Source organism: Capricornis sumatraensis, chromosome 19, assembly GCF_032405125.1.
Source record: "Capricornis sumatraensis isolate serow.1 chromosome 19, serow.2, whole genome shotgun sequence".
NCBI lineage: Eukaryota > Metazoa > Chordata > Mammalia > Artiodactyla > Bovidae > Capricornis > Capricornis sumatraensis.
The window spans coordinates 74,109,632-74,128,594 of NC_091087.1; the positions used below are offsets into that span (position 1 = coordinate 74,109,632).

Sequence of the window (18,963 nt, forward strand, 5' to 3'; positions counted from 1 at the left end):
GCGCCCAGGCCCTGAGGGCTGGCCGAGCTTGGTTTGTTCGAGGAGCAGCAGGAAGGATAGTGGGGCAACAGCCAAGTGGTGACAGAGAGGAGGCCAGGTGACAAGACAGGGCCCAGGAGGGCCCAGGGGCCTGCTTGGGTGGGGCCTTCGGAGCCACTGGAAAGCCTTTGCTTCCATTCTGAACAAGGTGGGAGCCCCTGGAAGGTCTGAAAAGTGCAAGTGTTAGCCACTCAAGCTGTGGCATCTGACTGCGAAGCCGAGGACGATAGCCCACGAGGCTCCCCAGTCCCTGGGGTTCTCCAGGCAAGAATACTGGAGTGGGCAGCCATTCCCCTCCCCAGGGGATCTTCCCGACCCAGAGGTCAATCCCAGATGTCCTGCACTGCAAGCAGATTCTTTACTGTCTGAGCCCCCAGGGCGGCCCGGAGATGGTTTAGAGCAGGAGAATGAGCGACCTGGTTTCTGTTTTCACCATCTTCCTCTGGCAGAGGCCGAGAAGCCAGTCGTAGTAGTCCAGGTGAGAGGTGACAGGTCTCCTCCCGGGCAGGGACCCTGGAGGAACCAGCGGAGGCTGGCTTCTGCACACGCCTGGGGGCAGAGCAGATGGCGGAGTTTGAGGAGGAGAGAAGCCAAGCAAGGTGCCTCCAAAGTTGTGAAGTGAGCGCATGGGAGAAGAGGTGACAGTCCCCGGGGTGGGGGTGGGGGGGCGGGAGGGCAGGGCGTGATGCCCATGGGCCACCAGACAGTCCTGGAGCGGGCGGCCGGGCTTGAGGGGCGAGTTTCTGCTAGAGACTTACATTTGGGAGTCATCTGGTAGAGGTGTTCTTTAAGGCCATGAGCCAGCCTGAGATCACCAAGGGGTGAGCGAGAGAGGAGGCTGGGGGCGGATAGTACCAGCAGCGCCTCCCACTCCGGGAGCACTGGCGGGTGCTCAGGCCCGGGTGCTTCTCTCACTGTGACAGTCGTGCCTGACACCCAGGCCGCTCCATCACAGACCACGTCCAGACAAGAGCTGGGGTGGCAGCTAAGCCTGTGCATTGCAACTACTGAGCCTGTGCTCTGGAGGCCGGGAGCCACAGCTACCGGGCCCACGGACCCCAGGACCCATGATCCACAACCCAAGAAGCCACCGCAGTGAGAAACCCTCGCGCTGCAGCTAGACGGCAGCGCCCTCTCTGCATGACTAGAGAGAAGCTGCCACAACAAAGAAACAGCACAGCCAAAATAAATTAAAATCATAAAAATCATAATAAAAAAAAGAGCTGGGGTCGGAAGGCTGAGGGAGAGTGCAGGGTGCACAGCTGTGTCCAGATGCAAGGCTGTCTACCGCCTGCCCCACCATCCCCTCTGGCCCTGTTAGGGGGTCCTGGCCTTGAATTTGAAGGCTGGACTCCAACCCTGGCCCCTCAATTCCTGTATGTGTGTTTGAGAGAGAGAGAGAGAAAATACACATACGATGTATCATTTTACCATTTTGGCGCCTGCCTATAGCTCAGCTGCAGTTAGGTCCATCCACAGTGTTGTGCAATCATCTCTATTATCAGTTGCAGATCCTTCTCCTCGCCTCGGCAGGAAACCCTGGCCCCATAAACAGTCACTCCTATTCCCTCTTCCCCAGCACCGGACAACCCAGATCTGCTTTCTGTCTCTGTGGACTTGCCTGTTCTGTATGTCACAGAAATGGAATCAGACACAGTGGGGCCTGTTTCCTTCACTTAGCATGTTGCTCTCAGGCTCATCCACACAGTCGCCGTCTGCCCACGGTTCATGCCTTTCTTTGGCCGGGTCTCTCCGTCCTTGGCCGGCTCTGCCACCTGGAGTCACATACCTTAGTCCACTGGGTTGACATGAGGAGGTTTCAGTACACCAGAAGGTAGTGAGCCCTCCTCCTCCTGGGCCAGGGCGGGGGAAGAGAGGTGGGCCTGGTGGGGATGGGAGGGCTTTGGGGGTCTGCACAGTCAGAGGCAACCCCTCGCTTCCCCCAAGTGGGACTTGGAACCAGCTCTAGCTGTGGGTGAAGTCAGTGACCACTCACCCACCTGATTTTTGGCTTCCAAGATTTTGCCGCTCTTCTTTCTGTCCATTTTGATGGGGCTTGGGGCAAGACCGAGGGCTTCCCTGGTGGCTCAGAGGGAAGCATTGCAAGCATCTGCCTGCAATGCTGGAGACCCAGGTTTGATCCCTGGGTTGGGAAGATCCCCTGGAGAAGGAAATGGCAACCCACTCCAGTACTCTTGCCTGGAAAATCCCACGGAGGGAGGAACCTGGTAGGCTACAGTCCATGGGGTCACAAAGAGTCGGACACGACTGAGCAACTTCACTTTCTTTTCTTTTCTGGGGCAAGACTGAAGGTGAGCGAATGGGCTCCACCGACCATCATTCCATTCCTTCGCAGGCTTCCTGAGATTTCCGAGGCAGCCCTTGGGGACAGGCTTCACCTGCTCCTCAGAGGGGAGTCTGACCAGGCGGAGGCCGCACCCTGGAGATGGAGTGGGGCAGCCCCGGGTCTGCCCCATTCCTCCCTTGGCTCTGAAAATGCCAGGTGTTTAGTAAATTGGCCCGACACTATTGAGCTGTGCCCTTGCCTGAAAGGACATCTTCTTCCGGGGCCACCCACCAGAACCCCTAACTTTCACTGAGGCCCACATGTTCTAGGCCAGTGGGAAGACAGATATCAGCAAGACAGATGTTCAGGGGGATTCCCTGGCAGTCCAGTGGTTGGGACTCTGCACTCACTGCTGAGGAGCTGGATTCGATCCCTGGTCTGGGAACTAAAATCCCACAAGTTGCGTGATACTGCTGGAAAAAAAATCCTGTCCTCGTTCAGTTGGTCAGTTGTGTTCGACTCTTTGCAGCCCCATGAACTGCAGCACGCCCGGCTTCCATGTCCTCCACTGTCTACTGGAGTTTGCTCAGACTCATGTCCATTGAGTCCATGATGTGGTCCAACCACCTCATCCTCTGTCGCTCCCTTGTCTTCCTGCCCTATCTTTCCCAGCATCAGTCTTTGCCAATGAGTTGGCTCTTCGAATCAGGTGGCCAAAGTATTGGAGCTTTAGCTTCAACATCGGTGAATATTCACCATCAGTGAATATTCCAACTCCCAATGAATATTCAGCGTTGATTTCCTTTAGGATTCACTGGTTTGATCTTGTTCTCCAACAGACTTTCAAGAGTCTTCTCCAACACCACGGTTCGAAAGCATCAATTCTTTGGCGCTCAGCTTTCTTCATGGTCCACCTCTCACATCTAGTACATGACTACTGGAAAAACCATAGCTTTGACTAGATGGACCTTTGTCGGCAGAGTCATGTCTCTGCATTTTCATATGCTGTCTAGGTTTGTCATAGCTTTTCTTCCAGGGAGCAAACGTCTTTTAATTTCATGCCTGCAGTCACCATCTGCAGTGATTTTGGAGCCCAAGAAAATAAAATCTATCACTGCTTCCACTTTTCCCCCATCTATTATTTGCCGTGAAGTGATGGGACCGGGTGCCATGATCTTTGTTTTCTGAATGTTGAGTTTTAAGCCAGCTTTTTCACTCTCCTCTTTCACCTTCATCAAGAGGCTCTTTAGTTCCTCTTCTCTTTCTGCCATTAGAAAAAATAAAATAAATTTTTTTAATTAAGAAAAAAAAAACAGATGCTTGGGCCAGAGGGAGGAAGGCTGGTGAAAGGGTGGGAGGACCAAGGAGGGGCTTCTTCTGAGCCCTGCCCTTGGGCCACAGTAGCCCTTCCTGCAAGTGGTGAGGGGTCTTCTTCCGGCCTTATCTTCACCTACACCGCTCTCAACAGCACCCCACCCCACGTGGGGGCCACGAGGGGGACCCGGAGGTATAGTTTCCTCTAGGCCAGGCACCGGCCAGGGCTGGAGCACGCTGTGAGCGGGACAGACAGACAGGTCCTGGTGCCAAGGTGGAGTCCAGTGAGTGAGTGATAACACACAAGAGCAAAGAGCCACAACTGTCACTGAGATAAAGCTGAGGGCCTGCAGGAGGAGGCCTTGGCTGCTGGAGGTGGGAGGTGGGAAGGTTCCCAGGAGGTGACGGCAGAGTGAGAGGGGGCAGGGACTCCAGGCCAGGAACAGCTTGTGCAAAGTCCCGGAGGAGGTGAGTGGGTGGGCAGGGATCAGAGGGCGGGAAGGGAGACCCATACCCACCCAGGGCCTGGAGCTTGTGGAGGAGGCTTTGAATTGTATCCTTAGCAGGAAACCTGGGGGTTGCGAATTGGGAAGGCTGGTTCCAGGTCCTGTTTTAAAGATGATCTCTGGCTGTCCTGGGACTTCACAGCTGGCGCAGTAGTAAAGCATCTGCCTGCCAATGCAGGAGAGAGAGGAGACTCGGGTTCAATCTCCGGGTGGGGAAAATTCCCTGGAGGAGGAAATGGCAACCCATTCCAGTATTCTTGCTTGGGAAATCCTATGGACAGAGGAGCCTGGTGGGCTACAGTGCACGGGGTCTCCAAGAGTTGGATAGGACTGAGCGACTGAGCATGCATACACACTGTCTGGATGTCCTGGGGCAAAGGGATGGTGTCCGACACACATTCAAGCTGGGAGGGAGGAGGAACTGCCCAGGTGTCCTGAGCTGCCCTGCCCAGGAGAAGACCCCACAAGGCTCCCTTGAGCCTGGCACCTGTGGCAGTGACCTGTCTCCAGGACCCAGTGCCCCCACAATCACCTGCCAGGGCCAGCTGTCTCCCTGGTCCGTGTGTCCGTCTGTCTCAGGGGGACTTTAGCAGGTTTGCCTTTTTCTGCCACAGCATCCCATGGAGTTGGGGTGGGGAGGAGTAGCTAACTCCCACTGTCCCTCCTGTAGATAAGGGGTGCGTCCTCGGACAGGAAACCACATGCTGGAAGGCGGTTTCTAGACGAGAGACACCCTGTCTCTGAGTGTCTAAATGTCTGGGTGCAGCTGGTGGCAGCCTGAAAGCTGGCATCTGCCAGCCGCGGGGCTACCTGGGAAGCCACACATGTTCAGGGTTTATTGCACGGCAACACGTTTACACTCTGACTCGGGTTTTGTCGAAACATCCCAGACTGACCCCAGGACCCTTAGCAGGGGTATTTTAATGAACCCTGCTGTGCATGAGGCCCTCAGACCACAGAGTGGCCTCATGGAGCTTACTTTCCAGAAGGAGAGAAAGACAGAGCTGCAAAAGGTGGTTATCATTGTGACTGGTGCCAGGAAGCAGGATCACAGGGACCCGGGCTGGGACAGGGGCCTCAGGTGGTCAGGTAGGGCAGAAGGGCTCCCTGGAGGAGGTGACCCATGAGCTGAGACAGGATGCAGGGGGCCATGTGGCCTGGTGGGAGTGGCATGCCCTAAGCAACCCCAGGAAGGCAGAGGTCCCCCAAAGTGAGGAAATGAGACAGACCTGGGGCTGCAGGGCCTTTGAGCTCCAGCGAGAAGACTCCCCATGGCCACCTGCAGGCCTGGGGCTGGGGTCTGTCTCAGCTGACCCTCCATAGGCCTGTAGCCCGCGCTCCCCCCTGCCACTTACTCTGGGCCTGTGGCCATCTCCCAACCCTCTTGGGGAGGCTTCTTAGATAAAGAGGGACATATTCCTGAGGCTACTTGAAGGAAGGGCAGCAGGAACAGGGCAAGAAGGACGTGGCCCTGGTACTTCTGTTCCTGAGTCCTTCCCTGATGGCAGGCTCCAACTGGGCCTCTGACCTCCATAGGGTCGAGGCTGCAAGACTCCACCTGGGGGCTGACAGACTGCACAGCGCGGACCTGACCAAGCAGGGAGCTGCAAGACAGGACCTAAGGGGCCCTTCCTGTAGTCACTACGCTGGCCCTGGCATCCCAGCGAAGTTAGGACTTCATCAGCCAGAGGAGGCCGATGCGGGGAGCCAGACCCGAGACCTCCAGGCCCAGCGGGGGAGGCTTGACTGAAAACAGCTTTACTGAAACCATTCATGAACTATACAATGTACCCATTTCAAGCGTACAGTTTACTGAAACCATTCATGAACTATACAATGTACCCATTTCAAGCGTACAGTTCAGTGTGTGTGTGTGTGTGTGTGCTCAGTTGCTCAGTCGTGGCCGACTCTTTGCCACCCCGTGGACTTCCTAGGTGGCTCAGTGGTTAAGAGTCTGCCTGCCCATGCAGGAGACATGGGTTCAGTCCTAGGTTGGGAAGATCCCCTGGAGGAGGCAACCCTCCTGTATTGGCAACCACTCCAGTATTCTTGCCTGGAGAATCCCACGGACAGAGGAGCCTGGAGGGCTCCAGTCCATGGGGCCGCAAAGAGTCGGACACAATTAGCAGAGATCAAACCTCCATCTCTTGCGTCTCCTGCATGGGCAGGCAGATTCTTTACCACTGTGCCACTGGGAAACCTGTACAATTCAATGGTTTTTAGTGTAGTCAGAGTCCGGGACCAGCACTACCAGCAGTTTGAGAACATCCCATCACCTCAAACAGAAACCCCATACCCATCAGCGTTTCACTCCCGAGTGCACTCCTCTCCCAGCCCTTGGCTACCTGCATTCTTCTTTCTGTCTTTATTCATTTGTCAACTCTGGACATTTTCTATAAATGGCATCATATAATATGTGCTCTTTTGTGACTGGCTTCTTTCATCTAACATAATGTTTTCAAGTCTCATCCATATTGTAGCATGTGTCTATTTTTTCCTTTTTATTGTTGACTAATATCCCATCTTATGGTGGTCCAGTCGTTAGGACTCTGTGCTTCCACTGCAGGGGGCACGGGGTCAGTTCCTCATGGAGGAACTAATATCCCACATGTTGTGACGAGGCCAAAAAAATTAACTATATAGTAAAGTTTAAAAATTCCATCTTATGACTAGACCGCATTTTGTTTAACCATTCATCAGCTGATGAACATTACTGTTTCCATTTTTCCTCCCCTTTTATTTTGGCTGCGCTGGGTCTTCACTGTGGCTCGTGAACTTCTCTAGCTTCGGTATGTGAGCTTGGTTGCCTGGAGGCCTGTGGGATCTTAGTTCCCCAACCGGGGATCCTACCCGTGTCCCCTGCGTTGGAAGGTGGATTCGTTTTGCTCTTTTTTGACATGATGTTTTATTTGGAAGGTGGATTCTTAACCACTGGACTACCAGGGAAGGCCTTGTTTCCACTTTTTGACTATTGTGAATAATACCACTATGAGCATTTGTGCACAAGTTTTTGTGTGGGTATATGTTTTCATTCTTTTGGTTATATATCTAAAAGTAGGATTGGTGGGTTGCATGGTAACTCTATGTTTAACTTTTTGAGGAACTGCCAGACTATTTTTCAACGCAGCTGCATCATTTCACATTTCCGCCAGCAGTGTATGAGGGTTTCAACGTTTCCTCATCCTCCCAAATACTTGTTATCACCACTCTTTTTTTATGATAGCCATCCTATGGGATGGATACCTGGTGCTATCTCATTGCAGTTTTGATTTTCATTTCCCTGGTGGCTATTGTTGAGCATCTTTTCACGTGCTGATTGATCATTTGCATATCTTCTTTGCAGAAATGTTTAGATACTTTTACCCATTTAAAATTGGTTTAGGGCTTCCCTGGTGGCTCAATGGTAAGGCGTCCACCTGCCAATGCAGGAGACATGGGTTTTCCCAATCCTTGATCTGGGAAGATTCCACATGCTGTAGGACAACCAAGCCCGTGCCCCACAGCCACCGAGCCTGTGCTCTAGAGGCCAGCGTCACAACTGCTGAAGCCCTCTCACCCTAGAGCCCTTCTCCACAGCAAGAGAAGCCACCACAAAGAGAAGCCCGCACATCGTAACTAGAGAGTAGCCCTTGTTCGTCACAACTAGAGAAAAGCCTGTAAAGCAACGAAGACTCAGCACAGTCAAAAATAAATAAATAAATACATTGGCTTGCTGCTAAGTCACAGTCGTGTCTGACTCTGTGCGACCCCCTAGACGGCAGCCCACCAGGCTCTGCTGTCCCTGGGATTCTCCAGGCAAGAACACTGGAGTGGGTTGCCGTTTCCTTCTCCAATGCATGAAAGTGAAAAGTGAAAGTGAAGGCACTCAGTCGTATCTGACTCTTAGCGACCCCATTGACTGCAGCCCACCAGGCTCTTCCATCCATGGGATTTTCTAGGCAAGAGTTCTGGAGTGGGGTGCCATTACCTTCTCCAAATAAATTGGCTTATTCATCTCTTATTATTGAGTTGTGAAATTTCTTTATGTATTCTAGATCAAACCCTTTACCAGGTATGATTTATAAATATCCTCTCCCATTGTGTGGACTGTCTTTAACTTTCTTGATAGTATCATTTGTAAAAGAAAAGCAAAATATTTAAATTTCGATGAAGTCCAATTTATCTATTTTTTCCTTTTTGTTCCTTATGCTCTTGGAATTGTGTTTAAGAAGTCTGTACTTAAAAAAAAAAAAGTCTGTGCTTAACTCTAAGTCTCTCCTTCTGAAATGATAATCTACTCCTGTATTTTCTCAAAAGAGTTTTATAGTTTTAGCTTTTACACTTAGGTATATGATCCATTTTGAGTTTTTCTTCAGTTATTAACACATTTAAGTAACAACATCTGGAGGCAGGTCTAATATCTGCTGTGATTTTGGAGCTGAGTGTACACACTGTTCTGAGATCTCTCCAACACGTAATGTGATGAGACAGTATCATGATTTCTATGGGGAGACAGAGCCCTAGCCATTGCTAATACTGCCTACATTCATAACTGAAGAAAATGATAGATTTCAGTTAAAGGTTCGTTTAAACAAACCTGTAACTACCCTCTAGGGCTCACAGTACCCCTGAGCTCTATCCATGGGTTACAGGTTAAGAACTAGAGAGCTAAAATTTCTGCCTGGAATCTCAGTTTCTGAAGAGTCTTCTGGGGGAATGAACCCACCCAGGACTGGCTTCTGGGTGTTTTTCTGCCACAGCCCAGCACACATCCTTCTTCCTGGCTCCAGCTTTGTAGAAGCTATTCCTTGCCTAGCAAATTTCTAACAAGCCATCTAACAATAATACTAAAACTAAAAAAAAAAAAAAAAAAGAGTAGCAGTAAGAATTATAAACACAGGATTTCCCTAGTGGTCCAGTGGCCAAGAAGACATGCTTGCAATCAAACCAGGGCCAGGGGTTTGATCCCTGGTCAAGGAACTAGACCCCGTGTGCCACAACTAAGAGGTCACATGCTGTTACTGAAAGGTCCTGAAACGAGATCGAAGATGCAGTGTGCTGCAACTGAGGACCAGGGCAGCCAGATATACAAATAAATGAAATAAATATTTAAAAACAATTATAAACACTGTGTGTAGAATCAGAGGGCTTCCCAGATGGCGCAGTTGGTAAAGAATCCCCTTGCTAACGCAGGAGATGAGGGTTAGATCCCTGAGTTGGGAAGATCCCCTGGAGAAGAAAACGGCTACCCACTCCAGTATTCTTGCCTGGGAAATCTTATGGACAGAGGAGACCAGCGGGTTGCAAGAGTCAGACATGACTGAGCACGCACGCAGGCATGCTCACACGGTATGTGTAGAATCAAACAAGGTCTTTTACCCACATCCTCAAACTTTGTCCTCCCTGCCTTCCTAGGTCTCTGGTGAGGCATGTGGCTTGCATGGCTCCGTGGCTGAGACCTGCTGTGGGGCACGTGGTTCAGACAGATGCCTTTACCTCTAGGTGTCTCAGTTTCTTTACCTACAAGGCATGGATGAGCCCCTGGGATTACTAGGTGAATTAAAAGAACCCAAGATCTCTACCTGGAGAGCAGAACTAGGCAGAGTTATATACCTGAAGACATTAGCTATTATCTTTAAACCTTTCACAGGAGAGAAGGTGCTATTTCTCTGCCAGCATTTGGGAGACCTGGGTTGGGAAGATCCCCGGAGGAGGGCACAGCAACCCCCTCCAGTATTCTTGCCTGGATAATCCCCAGGGACAGAAAAGCCTGGTGGGCTACCGTCCCCAGGGTGGCAAAGAGTCGGACATGACTGAGTGACTAAGCAGAGCATAGCATATCCGTTCTCTCCTTCTGCACTGGGTTAGTGTTTACTTATTTGTATCATTCAGGAGAAGGCAATGGCACCCGACTCTAGTACTCTTGCCTGGAAAATCCCATGGACGGAGGAGCCTGGTGGGCTGCAGTCCATGGGGTCGCTAAGTGTTGGACAGGACTGAGCGACGTCACTTTCACGCATTGCAGAAGGAAATGGCAACCCACTCCAGTGTTCTTGCCTGAAGAATCCCAGGGACGGCGGAGCCTGGTGGGCTGCTGTCTATGGGGTCGCACAGAGTCGGACACGACTGAAGCGACTCAGCAGCATCAGGATTCTTTGAGTTGTAGGAGAATCTCCAATCTCTCTATCTCAGGATCTCCAATGGCTCTATTTTAAAAGCCAGGGTTTCAGGCCTGGCTTACGGGGCATGAGCAGTGGGGACAGGTCAGAAGATTGTATCAGACTCAACTGGCCTTTCTGCATAGACTGGGGGTGTAAGAAGAGCTCCAGGGAACAGGGCCTGGACTGGCGTGGGCGAGCGAGCCCTCGCAGGGCAAGTGCCTCCTCCAGCTTCTGGCCCTGCAGCCCGTCTCGCCTGTGCTATCCCTGGCCTTGCCTTGGAAGTTCTAGGGTTTAGAGCCTTGGGTCTTGATTTCAGGGAGTGAGATCCCTTCCTCCCTGAGAGCTCCAAGAAAAAGTTCAGGCGAGAGCCTTGATTGGCCTGACCAGGTCATGTGCCCTTGTGGAGCCAATCACTGCAGCCAGAGTTCTGGGGCCCTCTGATTGGCCAGACCTGGGTCACATCCTGGTCGGAGATGGGGAAGCCCCAAGCCAACAGCTGGGAGAGGGTGGTGAGCATGGGCTGCCTCTTGGGAGATGCTGGGCTGACAAAACCCAAGGTCCTCCTCAAGGGTGTGTTTCATGTTGTCTCCGTCAGACCTCACCTGTGCCAGGAACCCTCTCCTCACTGGGCTTGGCTCCTGCTCTGTGCACGCATGGGCAGCCTGTGTTCCCTATCATTTTTCACTCAACAAATATTTAATGAGTTCCTACGATACATCAGGCACAGAGAAGGGGGTCCAGGAGGAACCCCAACACCTACAAATCGGGAGGAGAGGGTGGAAGCTGCAAAGGGGGCTGAGGGGGGAGTGGTCTGTGAAGGAGGAGGAGGAGGACCAAAGTCCAGGGAAGTGAGGGAATTTCCCAAGGGAGGAGTGGCAGACCCAGGTGCTGCTAAGTGCACTGAGAACAGGAAGTGACCGCTGGATTGGGCAGGAGGGAGCTTGTGGGTGACCTTAGCAATAGTTAAGGGTAGGGATAAATCCCTGCTGGGGTGGGTTGGGGTGGGGAGAGACTGGGAAGGGAGGGAGTGGAGAAGGCAGGTTTAGACTAGCCTCTGAGTTTTCTACGGGGGGGCGGGGAGAGCAGGCAGAAGGGGGCTTGGGAGCAATGGTGAGCTCTGCGCCCCCTCCTACCTCCTTTTTGGAACATGGTACCCAAGGGAAAAGAGAGAGAGGCTGATGGTACAGGACAGCAGCAACGGGAGGGCAGCAGGAAGTGGGTGCTTGAGATCAAGATAGCGGTGGGAGAGCCTGAGGGGGAGGTGGATGCCAGGTAGGGAGATGTGTCAGTTTGGGGACTGGAAGATGAGAGATCCCATATGACGGATTCAGTTTTCCTCACTGAAGAAATGAAGCGAGGTCATTTGCTGGGACTGAGGGCAGAAGGGCTGTGGGAGGTGTGTAAGGAGAGGGAAGAGAGTGTGAAATCTTAGTCTTAGAAGGTGGGGAGAGTGTCCCCAGAAAACATGGTAGGGCTGCTGACTCTGTGGAGTGCCTGCTTGAAGTCTGACATCACAAATTCCCAATCAGAAGGGCTGTATGTGGGCCCCCTTGCCTGCCCCCCAACAATAGGCAGGGGCAGGAAAGGGGCTTTCCTTTAGGTTGCAGGGTTGCTTCAGGTGGAAGGAGAGGGGATGGGGAGATGGAATTTGTAAAAATCCAGCAGGCTAGGAGGTAAGTACTACTATTTGTGTTTTACAGACCAGGAAGCTGAGAGGGTCAAGACCAGTATGGAATTCTGTATGACTTCGGGGTCAAACTAGAACTGGGCTTGGCACATGTTAGCTGTTATATATTTGTTGAAAAAAGTGACTGGCTGGAAGGCCCAGTGATGTATCCACTGTCATTACCCAGCTAGGAAGTAGCTCCAACCTTGGGGTTTGGTATAGGTGGAACTGGTGACCCCATATCCCACATCTTCCCTGTGGCCCTAATAGATGACTCAATATCAGCCATGTCCCCTTGTAGGCTAATCTCTCCAGAGTCTGGTAGTAAAGCTCCATAGACACCCAAGTGAGCAGGGCAGTGTTCTCAACCTCATTTCTCACGCAGTGCTCCCCAGATGAGTCACAGCCCTCAGCCAGGTGTGAAGGCCACTTCTGGTTCCCAACCTTTGGCTTTGCTGCCTCTGTCCTCTCACTGCGGCTGGTGCACACACCTGCACCACCTGGGCTCTCCAAGGAGACGGGTGTCCTTTTAAGGGGAATCCAGGAGTTGAGACCCTGAACTCGGTGAGGGCAAGTCTCCTCCATTGCGAGGGCACAGCGCCTTTTCTTACAGGCCCTTCGGGCAGAAGTGAACGTGGTCACTTCATTGAACTAATAACGACGGTCCATGCTGCAGAAAACGTGGAGGAGAACATCCTGCTTATTTATTCAGGCTTTTAAAACCATCAAACTCCAGATCTCTCCCTGTAGCTATTTATAACCAGAGCTGGTGTAAACTGTCCCCATATTAAGCGCAGGTTCGAAGTAACTTAAAAGAAAAATAGCCATCCGCTGCATTTAAAATAAAAAAAATTTTTTTTTTCTCATTTATAGACCTGCTCTCGCCTCCCAATTATGTGTGAAGAGGGCGCGCGTCGTTTGGGGGAATCGGTGGGGGTGGAGCAGATACAGATCTGGGGGGGAGGGGGTCACACTCTCCCATCCCCCTCTCACAGCTAAAAAAGCAGCCCCTGGGCTCACTGGTCACTGTCCAGAGCGAGGGTATTTCGGCCTGGGTCGAGCGTTTCCTCACCGGGGGGCTCAGGGTGGAGCGGCGGAGGCCGTGCAGGCGGCAGATCCGGAAAAGTGGCTCTTGCCTCGGAGGAAGTTGACCCTCCTCCCCCTACCGAGGACTTGGGATGAAAACGGTTTCTACCCCCTTTACCCATCTTGGACCCCCAGCCCGTTTCTGTAAGCCCCCCGTCCCCGTTTTCTAAGGGCTCCCCTCCCCGCCCGGGGACAATCCTGCCCCTTCACAGCTCTCCAAACGGCCATCTGGGATGGCAGGGGGACCCCCCCCACCCCACCCCGCGCCCCGACTCTGCGTCCGGGCAGGGCCCCCGCTCAGGACCCTATCCTCCGGCCTCTTAGGCGCGGCAGCACCCCGAAACTCGGGCGATTGCGGCGACTTCCAACGTCCCCCCTACCCCCCAATTAGCAGAAAGCCCCACCAAAACCCCACCCCGCACCCCGAGCTCCCACACTGCCTCCTCCGACTCCAGGAGACACCGCCACCTGGGAACTCTGTCCCCCTGGACCGGCGCTGCCCCAGGCGCGGAGACACCCCCCCAAAACCCCGTGGGAACCGCGGGGCCGCAATTAGTTTCTTCCAATTAGTTTCCCTTCTTTGTATAAGAACCCATTCAAACTGCGAGAGGTAGTCCTCCGCGCGAGGGGGAAAGTAGTCCCGACCTCGCCTTCGGTCTCCTCTCTCGCGTCGAGCATGTTTCCCTTCAGGAAATCGGTGGGGCTCTCGGCGGAGCCCTCCGGGGAACGCAGGGGCCGGGGCCGCGGGGTGGGGGTGGGGTGCGCTCAGGGGAAGCGGGGCGGGGGGGTGCCGGCAGAAGGAGGGGGCGGGGAGGGCGGCTAACTCCTCGCTATTGCCTAGAGAGATGGATCATGGGGCGTAGAGAGACGGCAAACCTCAAACCACGTACAGCGGGCGATACGCGTCAACCCAACCTGACCAACGGAAGCCTGGTACCACCCCCCTCCCCGCTCTCCCGCCCCGGCCCCTCGGATGGACGGCTGCCCGCAGCCAATCGGGCTGCCGCTCGCCGTCCAAATCGCACGAGATCCAATGGGGCGCGCGGGGGGCGGAGCCACTCCCTCCCCGCGCCGGGTTCGGCTGCGCGCGGCTTCCCCCCCACCCCCCCACTCACCTCACTGCTGGCCCAGGCCCCGCCCCCCTCCCCTCCCGCTCTCTGCTCCCGGAGTAGTTAGAGCCAGTGAAGTGCGGGCGGCGAGGAGAGCGAAAGTTGCGCTGGGCTCGGCGCCGGGGGCTCTGAAGCGGCTCCGCGCTCCGCCCGCCAGGGCCGCCTCAGCCCCAACTCGCGCCCGCAGGCTCCGGCCGCGCCCGCCCGCACCCCCTCCCCCGGCCCAGCGCACCCCCACCCCCACCCCCGCCTCCTCAGGAGCCGCGGGGTCCCCCGTCACTTTCGCCGGCCCGGGCCCCCCGCCGATGCCGGCCATGGTGGAGAAGGGCCCCGAGGTCTCAGGGAAGCGGAGAGGGAGGAACAACGCGTCCAGCGCGGCCGCCTCGGCCGCCGCCGCCGCTTCGGCCGCCGCCTCGGCCGCCGCCGGCTCCTCAGCCCCCGCCGGCTCCTCAGCCGCCGCCGCCTCCGCCGCCTCAGCCGCCGCCTCGGCCGCCGCCGCCCCCAATAATGGGCAGAATAAAAGTTTGGCGGCGGCGGCGGCGCCCAATGGCAACAGCAGCAGCAACTCCTGGGAGGAAGGCAGCTCCGGCTCGTCCAGCGACGAGGAGCACGGTAGGTGGCAGCCGCCCGCGCCGCCCCCGCGCCCGCCCGCCTGCCCGTCGGCGCGCTGACCGCCCCCCTCTGCTTTTCCCGCAGGTGGCGGCGGCATGCGGGTCGGACCCCAGTACCAGGCGGTGGTGCCCGACTTCGACCCCGGTGAGTAGCGCCCCGGGCCGGCCGGGGACCCGAGGGGGCGGACGGCCTCGGACAACTTTTCTTTCTGTGGGTGTGGGTCCTGCCGTCCGCGGGGAGACGCTCGCGCCAGTGTGTCCTGCCGGCCGGCCGGGCCCCCCGCCCCCCACCCCGGGGAGGCCCGAGGGTCGCCCGGGCGGGTCGGACGCGAGGCGGCGGCGCGCCGGCCACACCTGGCCACCTGGCCCGGGGTTCCGGCGTCCCCGGTCCGCGCGAGCCGCGCCGGGGCCGGGCGGGGGTGGCCGCGCGCCGGAGACTGAGCTTCCTGCGAGCGCCCCGGGGCTCGGGACGGCCTCGGACCCGCCTCTCCCCTGCGGAAGGTTGCCCCGCGTGCCCGCTCCTGCCGGCCCCCGGCCTCCTGCCTGCCCCGGACTCCCCTCCCGTCCTGAGATTCCCCCCAAAACCAGTTAGTCGAAGAAGTGTGCTTCCCAGAGGGCGCCTGCCCGGGGAAGAGAGGCTTGCCGGTGGCACTTTGATTTGTAGGACCTATTTGTAAATATGTGTGTTATTTCCTTTTTTTGTTGTTGTTTGTTTTTTTGTTTTAAAGGAAGAGGTTGTGAAAGGTTAGAACCCTCGGAAAGCTTTAGCCTAACACCTCCAAGGCATCCCAACCCCCTTGCTTGGAACATTTGTTACCCTTGCTGCGCTTCTGTGTGCAAGCAAATTCAAAGTACCAGAAAAATCCTACCAGACAAAGGAATTCGTCAGTGAGATTCTAGCTTGTCTCCGTATAAGACTGTCTTTAAAGATTGTTGGCGTGGAAAATGTTTGAAAGGACGTGGGTTTTATTTCAGAAATCAAATTCAAAAGAGAACCTTGTGGAACTGGAGTTAACAGTCCTCCTGGTTGGAGGGCTTTAGAACTGGTGGTTCTCTATGTAGGTTACACCACGAGTTTATTTGAGAGAATAAATGCATAAATGCTTTTCCTTGGAAACAAGACTGCAGAAAATTGCAAGGATCTAGCCCTTGAAAAAGGCGATTGCTCTTAAGCTGTTATTAAGGTATGAAACTCTGGGTGTTCTTTGAAGTGAAAATACGTAGGCATCCCTGAGTGAGCTGTTGGGTTCTCTGGAAATAAATGACCTTTCCCGCATTTGCCTTCTACAGTTTTGGTCTGTTGATGATTTAAATCTCTTAAAGTATCTGTAGTCTGACGCCCAGGTTTGATTCCTTTTAAACTTCTGTTAGTCTTCCTATAGTTTCTCCTTCCCCCACGTCTTCCTTTTTTGGTCGTCACTTCTCATTTATAAGAGCGACAGATTGGGACTCCCAGGCCAGGCTTTTTCTCCCCTGTGCATGCCTTCTCCATTCCTCGGTTGGCCACCAGGGGAAGCATACTGTTTTTTGGTTACAGTTGACCCTATCTTCATTTTGTAGGTCAAGTCCATCTTTGTTTTAATACACAGACCATAAAGCAAAGCTCTTCACCAAGTTTCCCCCACATATTAAAAAAAAAAATATCAACTTGTACACATCTTTGAATAAGTTGGTCAGTTTTGGGGTACATTTTGGTTACATTCATTTGAAAGCTTTGTTTAAATATGTTGGCTTTGACTAAAGATAAGTGCATATTTGATGGCAACAGCAAGAGTTAGATTTCTGATATTGTTCTAAATGTTGATGCCTAGCTCTGCGTTGTTAGGAATGAGGCAGACTTCTTTGGAGTTGTTATCTTTGAAACAGCACATGTAGTAGGATCATATTTTGAGCTGTCCTTGCAGTTTTGATGGACTAAGGGCAAGCATAAATTTGTCAGAGACCTGCCATTCTAAACAGTGAAACACTGCAAATGTTTTGCTGTATAGTCTTACTGTCAGTTGATTGGCTCTTGGCTTTAACATTTCCTATTTTGTGTTTGTTTTAATCTGGAAAGGAATCTAACTGGTGTGAAATAATTTGAAGCCTTGTTTTGCTGTTCTGAGCAGTGGGACAGATGCCTAGGCATGGCTGGAAATTGTAGGACTTTACTTTTTACTACTTATTTATTTAAAAGATGTGTTCTCATTTAACTTAAAATCTACGGGAAGGGAAGACTTCCATTTTGGAATAGAAATGACACACCAGGTTTGTTTCATGTCAAGCAAATTTTTTTTTAGGTCTTTGGACTTAGTTTTTTTCCATGAGTACAAGTTAGGAATAATATGGAATTGAGATTGTGCTTGTTACTGCTTTTTCTTTTTCTCTTCCTGAGTTTTGAATGCATATTTATTTATTTATTTATTTTAACCACCATTTGAACAAACTAGTGAATGTGAAACTCACCAGAAAGCCACTTTAAAAAAAAAAAAACAGAAAAACCTATCTCTGTAAAGATGTATGAGTGGAAGAATGTTGATTTTTTTTTTTTTAAGGTCAGGTTTTGTTTACCCACAGTCTCCCAAGTTGACCCTATTTAGCTTTAAAAACAAATGGTTGAAACTAGATCCTCTTGAAATTCCCTGTATAGTCCAGGAAAGATGCATTTGTGTCATCCCTCACACATGGTGAACAAAGTGGACGGAGCAGTTGTCCTAAAATGCTGATTCATGTCTTATTACCTAATTACGACCTAAACTGGACCACTGGATCAGAACTTGGTAGTTAAAATAACATCTTTGTTTATAATGGTGAACAAGTTTTATCAGGTAGGTTTAAAAACAAAGACCAGAATGCAGTTTCATATATTTAACTTTGTCTTTGTTCCTGTGTGGGGTCCAGACTGTCCATACTCTATTTCATACTCTATGCCTTATCGTATACTGAGTTGGCTTTGGTTTCTTTTAGAATTTAATAAACACACAGTAAATAAGAGGGAAGAGTGCTTATGCTAGCCTACCTCTGGTCAGTTATTTCTTGCATTTGCAAAACATAATTTATTTTGAAACTAGTAGTGTTCTTCTATACAAAAACGTAAGTAATTCCATGGTCTTACCGGTAAATGTGCAGAGGAAGAAGCGGTAGCCTCTGTGTTTCTTTGATCCCTTGTTTGGTACTCTTCCTCTTTGTTGTCTTCTAACTAGAGGAACACAGTGGCAGGATTTTAAGATTGACTCAAGTTCATTGTTTTCTGAAGCATGTGTTGTTATTGTCAACTTCTATCGGAGTTAGTGATCACAGTTCACTAATAGTAAAATTAAGGCTCTTACAGAAGAGGAAGTGTTAATGGTAAATTTTTTTGAGGTAATGGCTCTTTAAACATGCAACCTGTATTTGGAACATTGAATCCAATATATTTAATCAGATTAGAAAATTTGTGGTTGTCATTGGTTCAACTGTCACTTTCAGAGTTGACTTATATTAATAAAATGTAGAATAATTTTCCTGAACAGAGTGTCTTTACCTGCTTTTCATTTCTTCTTGGTGGTGATTCTGTCTTCCTCTTCGAACACATTATTTGCTTTGCTTTAGTTTCATTGTAAAAATAAATTTTATAGATACCCAAAAATTCATAAGTTATGGTGAAGTCATGGTGGAGGCACACTTGGAGGCAATGTTTACCCAGATGAGAGGTGAGGGTAATGAGAAGTCCTGTGCGTGACCCCTTTGTGATGCAGTGCAGTAGGAGGTGCCTAAAGCTGTCTCTCGGGAGGTCTAGTGCCTTGTCTCTGTGATTAAGAAGGTGGTTTAAAAGGGTCAAGCTGGTCATTTTATCTCAGGAGCCTCTGTTTCCTGCATTGTGAATCAGGTTCTTTCCTCACTGTGGCCTGTGATTATGTCAGTTACAGTCATCTTTTTAATTTCAGGCTTCTTTCAGAAGCAACATAGAGCAGACTGTGAGCTTGGGTTGTGAGAACCATCAACCCAAGTTCAGATCTTGACAATGCCTCTTGACAATTATATTTCGGCCCTGGGCAGGTTTCTTTATTTTTGCTTTCATCTGTGAAGTAGAGGTAATGGAACTTCTTCCTCAAGAAAAGAAATTAACTGAGTTAATACACGTAAAATGTCCAGTGCAGTGCCTGGCACTCAGCAAATGCTAAGCAAACATCTTCTGCTGTCTTACTTTAGTTATCGTTCGAAGGACTTTGAAGTTGCCAAGTAGT

The 18,963-nt window shown here is 51.9% G+C and overlaps 1 protein-coding gene across 1 annotated transcript in view; it reads left to right on the forward strand.

Annotated features, from left to right (window-relative positions):
• The first annotated feature begins 14,452 nt into the window (after positions 1-14,452).
• Positions 14,453-18,963, forward strand: part of RCOR1 (REST corepressor 1) — a 115,634-nt gene continuing 111,123 nt past the window's right edge. The window contains exons 1-2 of the mRNA XM_068991313.1: positions 14,453-14,759; positions 14,844-14,903. Of these exons, the coding sequence (XP_068847414.1) occupies positions 14,453-14,759; positions 14,844-14,903 (367 nt within the window). The remainder of the gene's footprint in view (positions 14,760-14,843; positions 14,904-18,963) is intronic.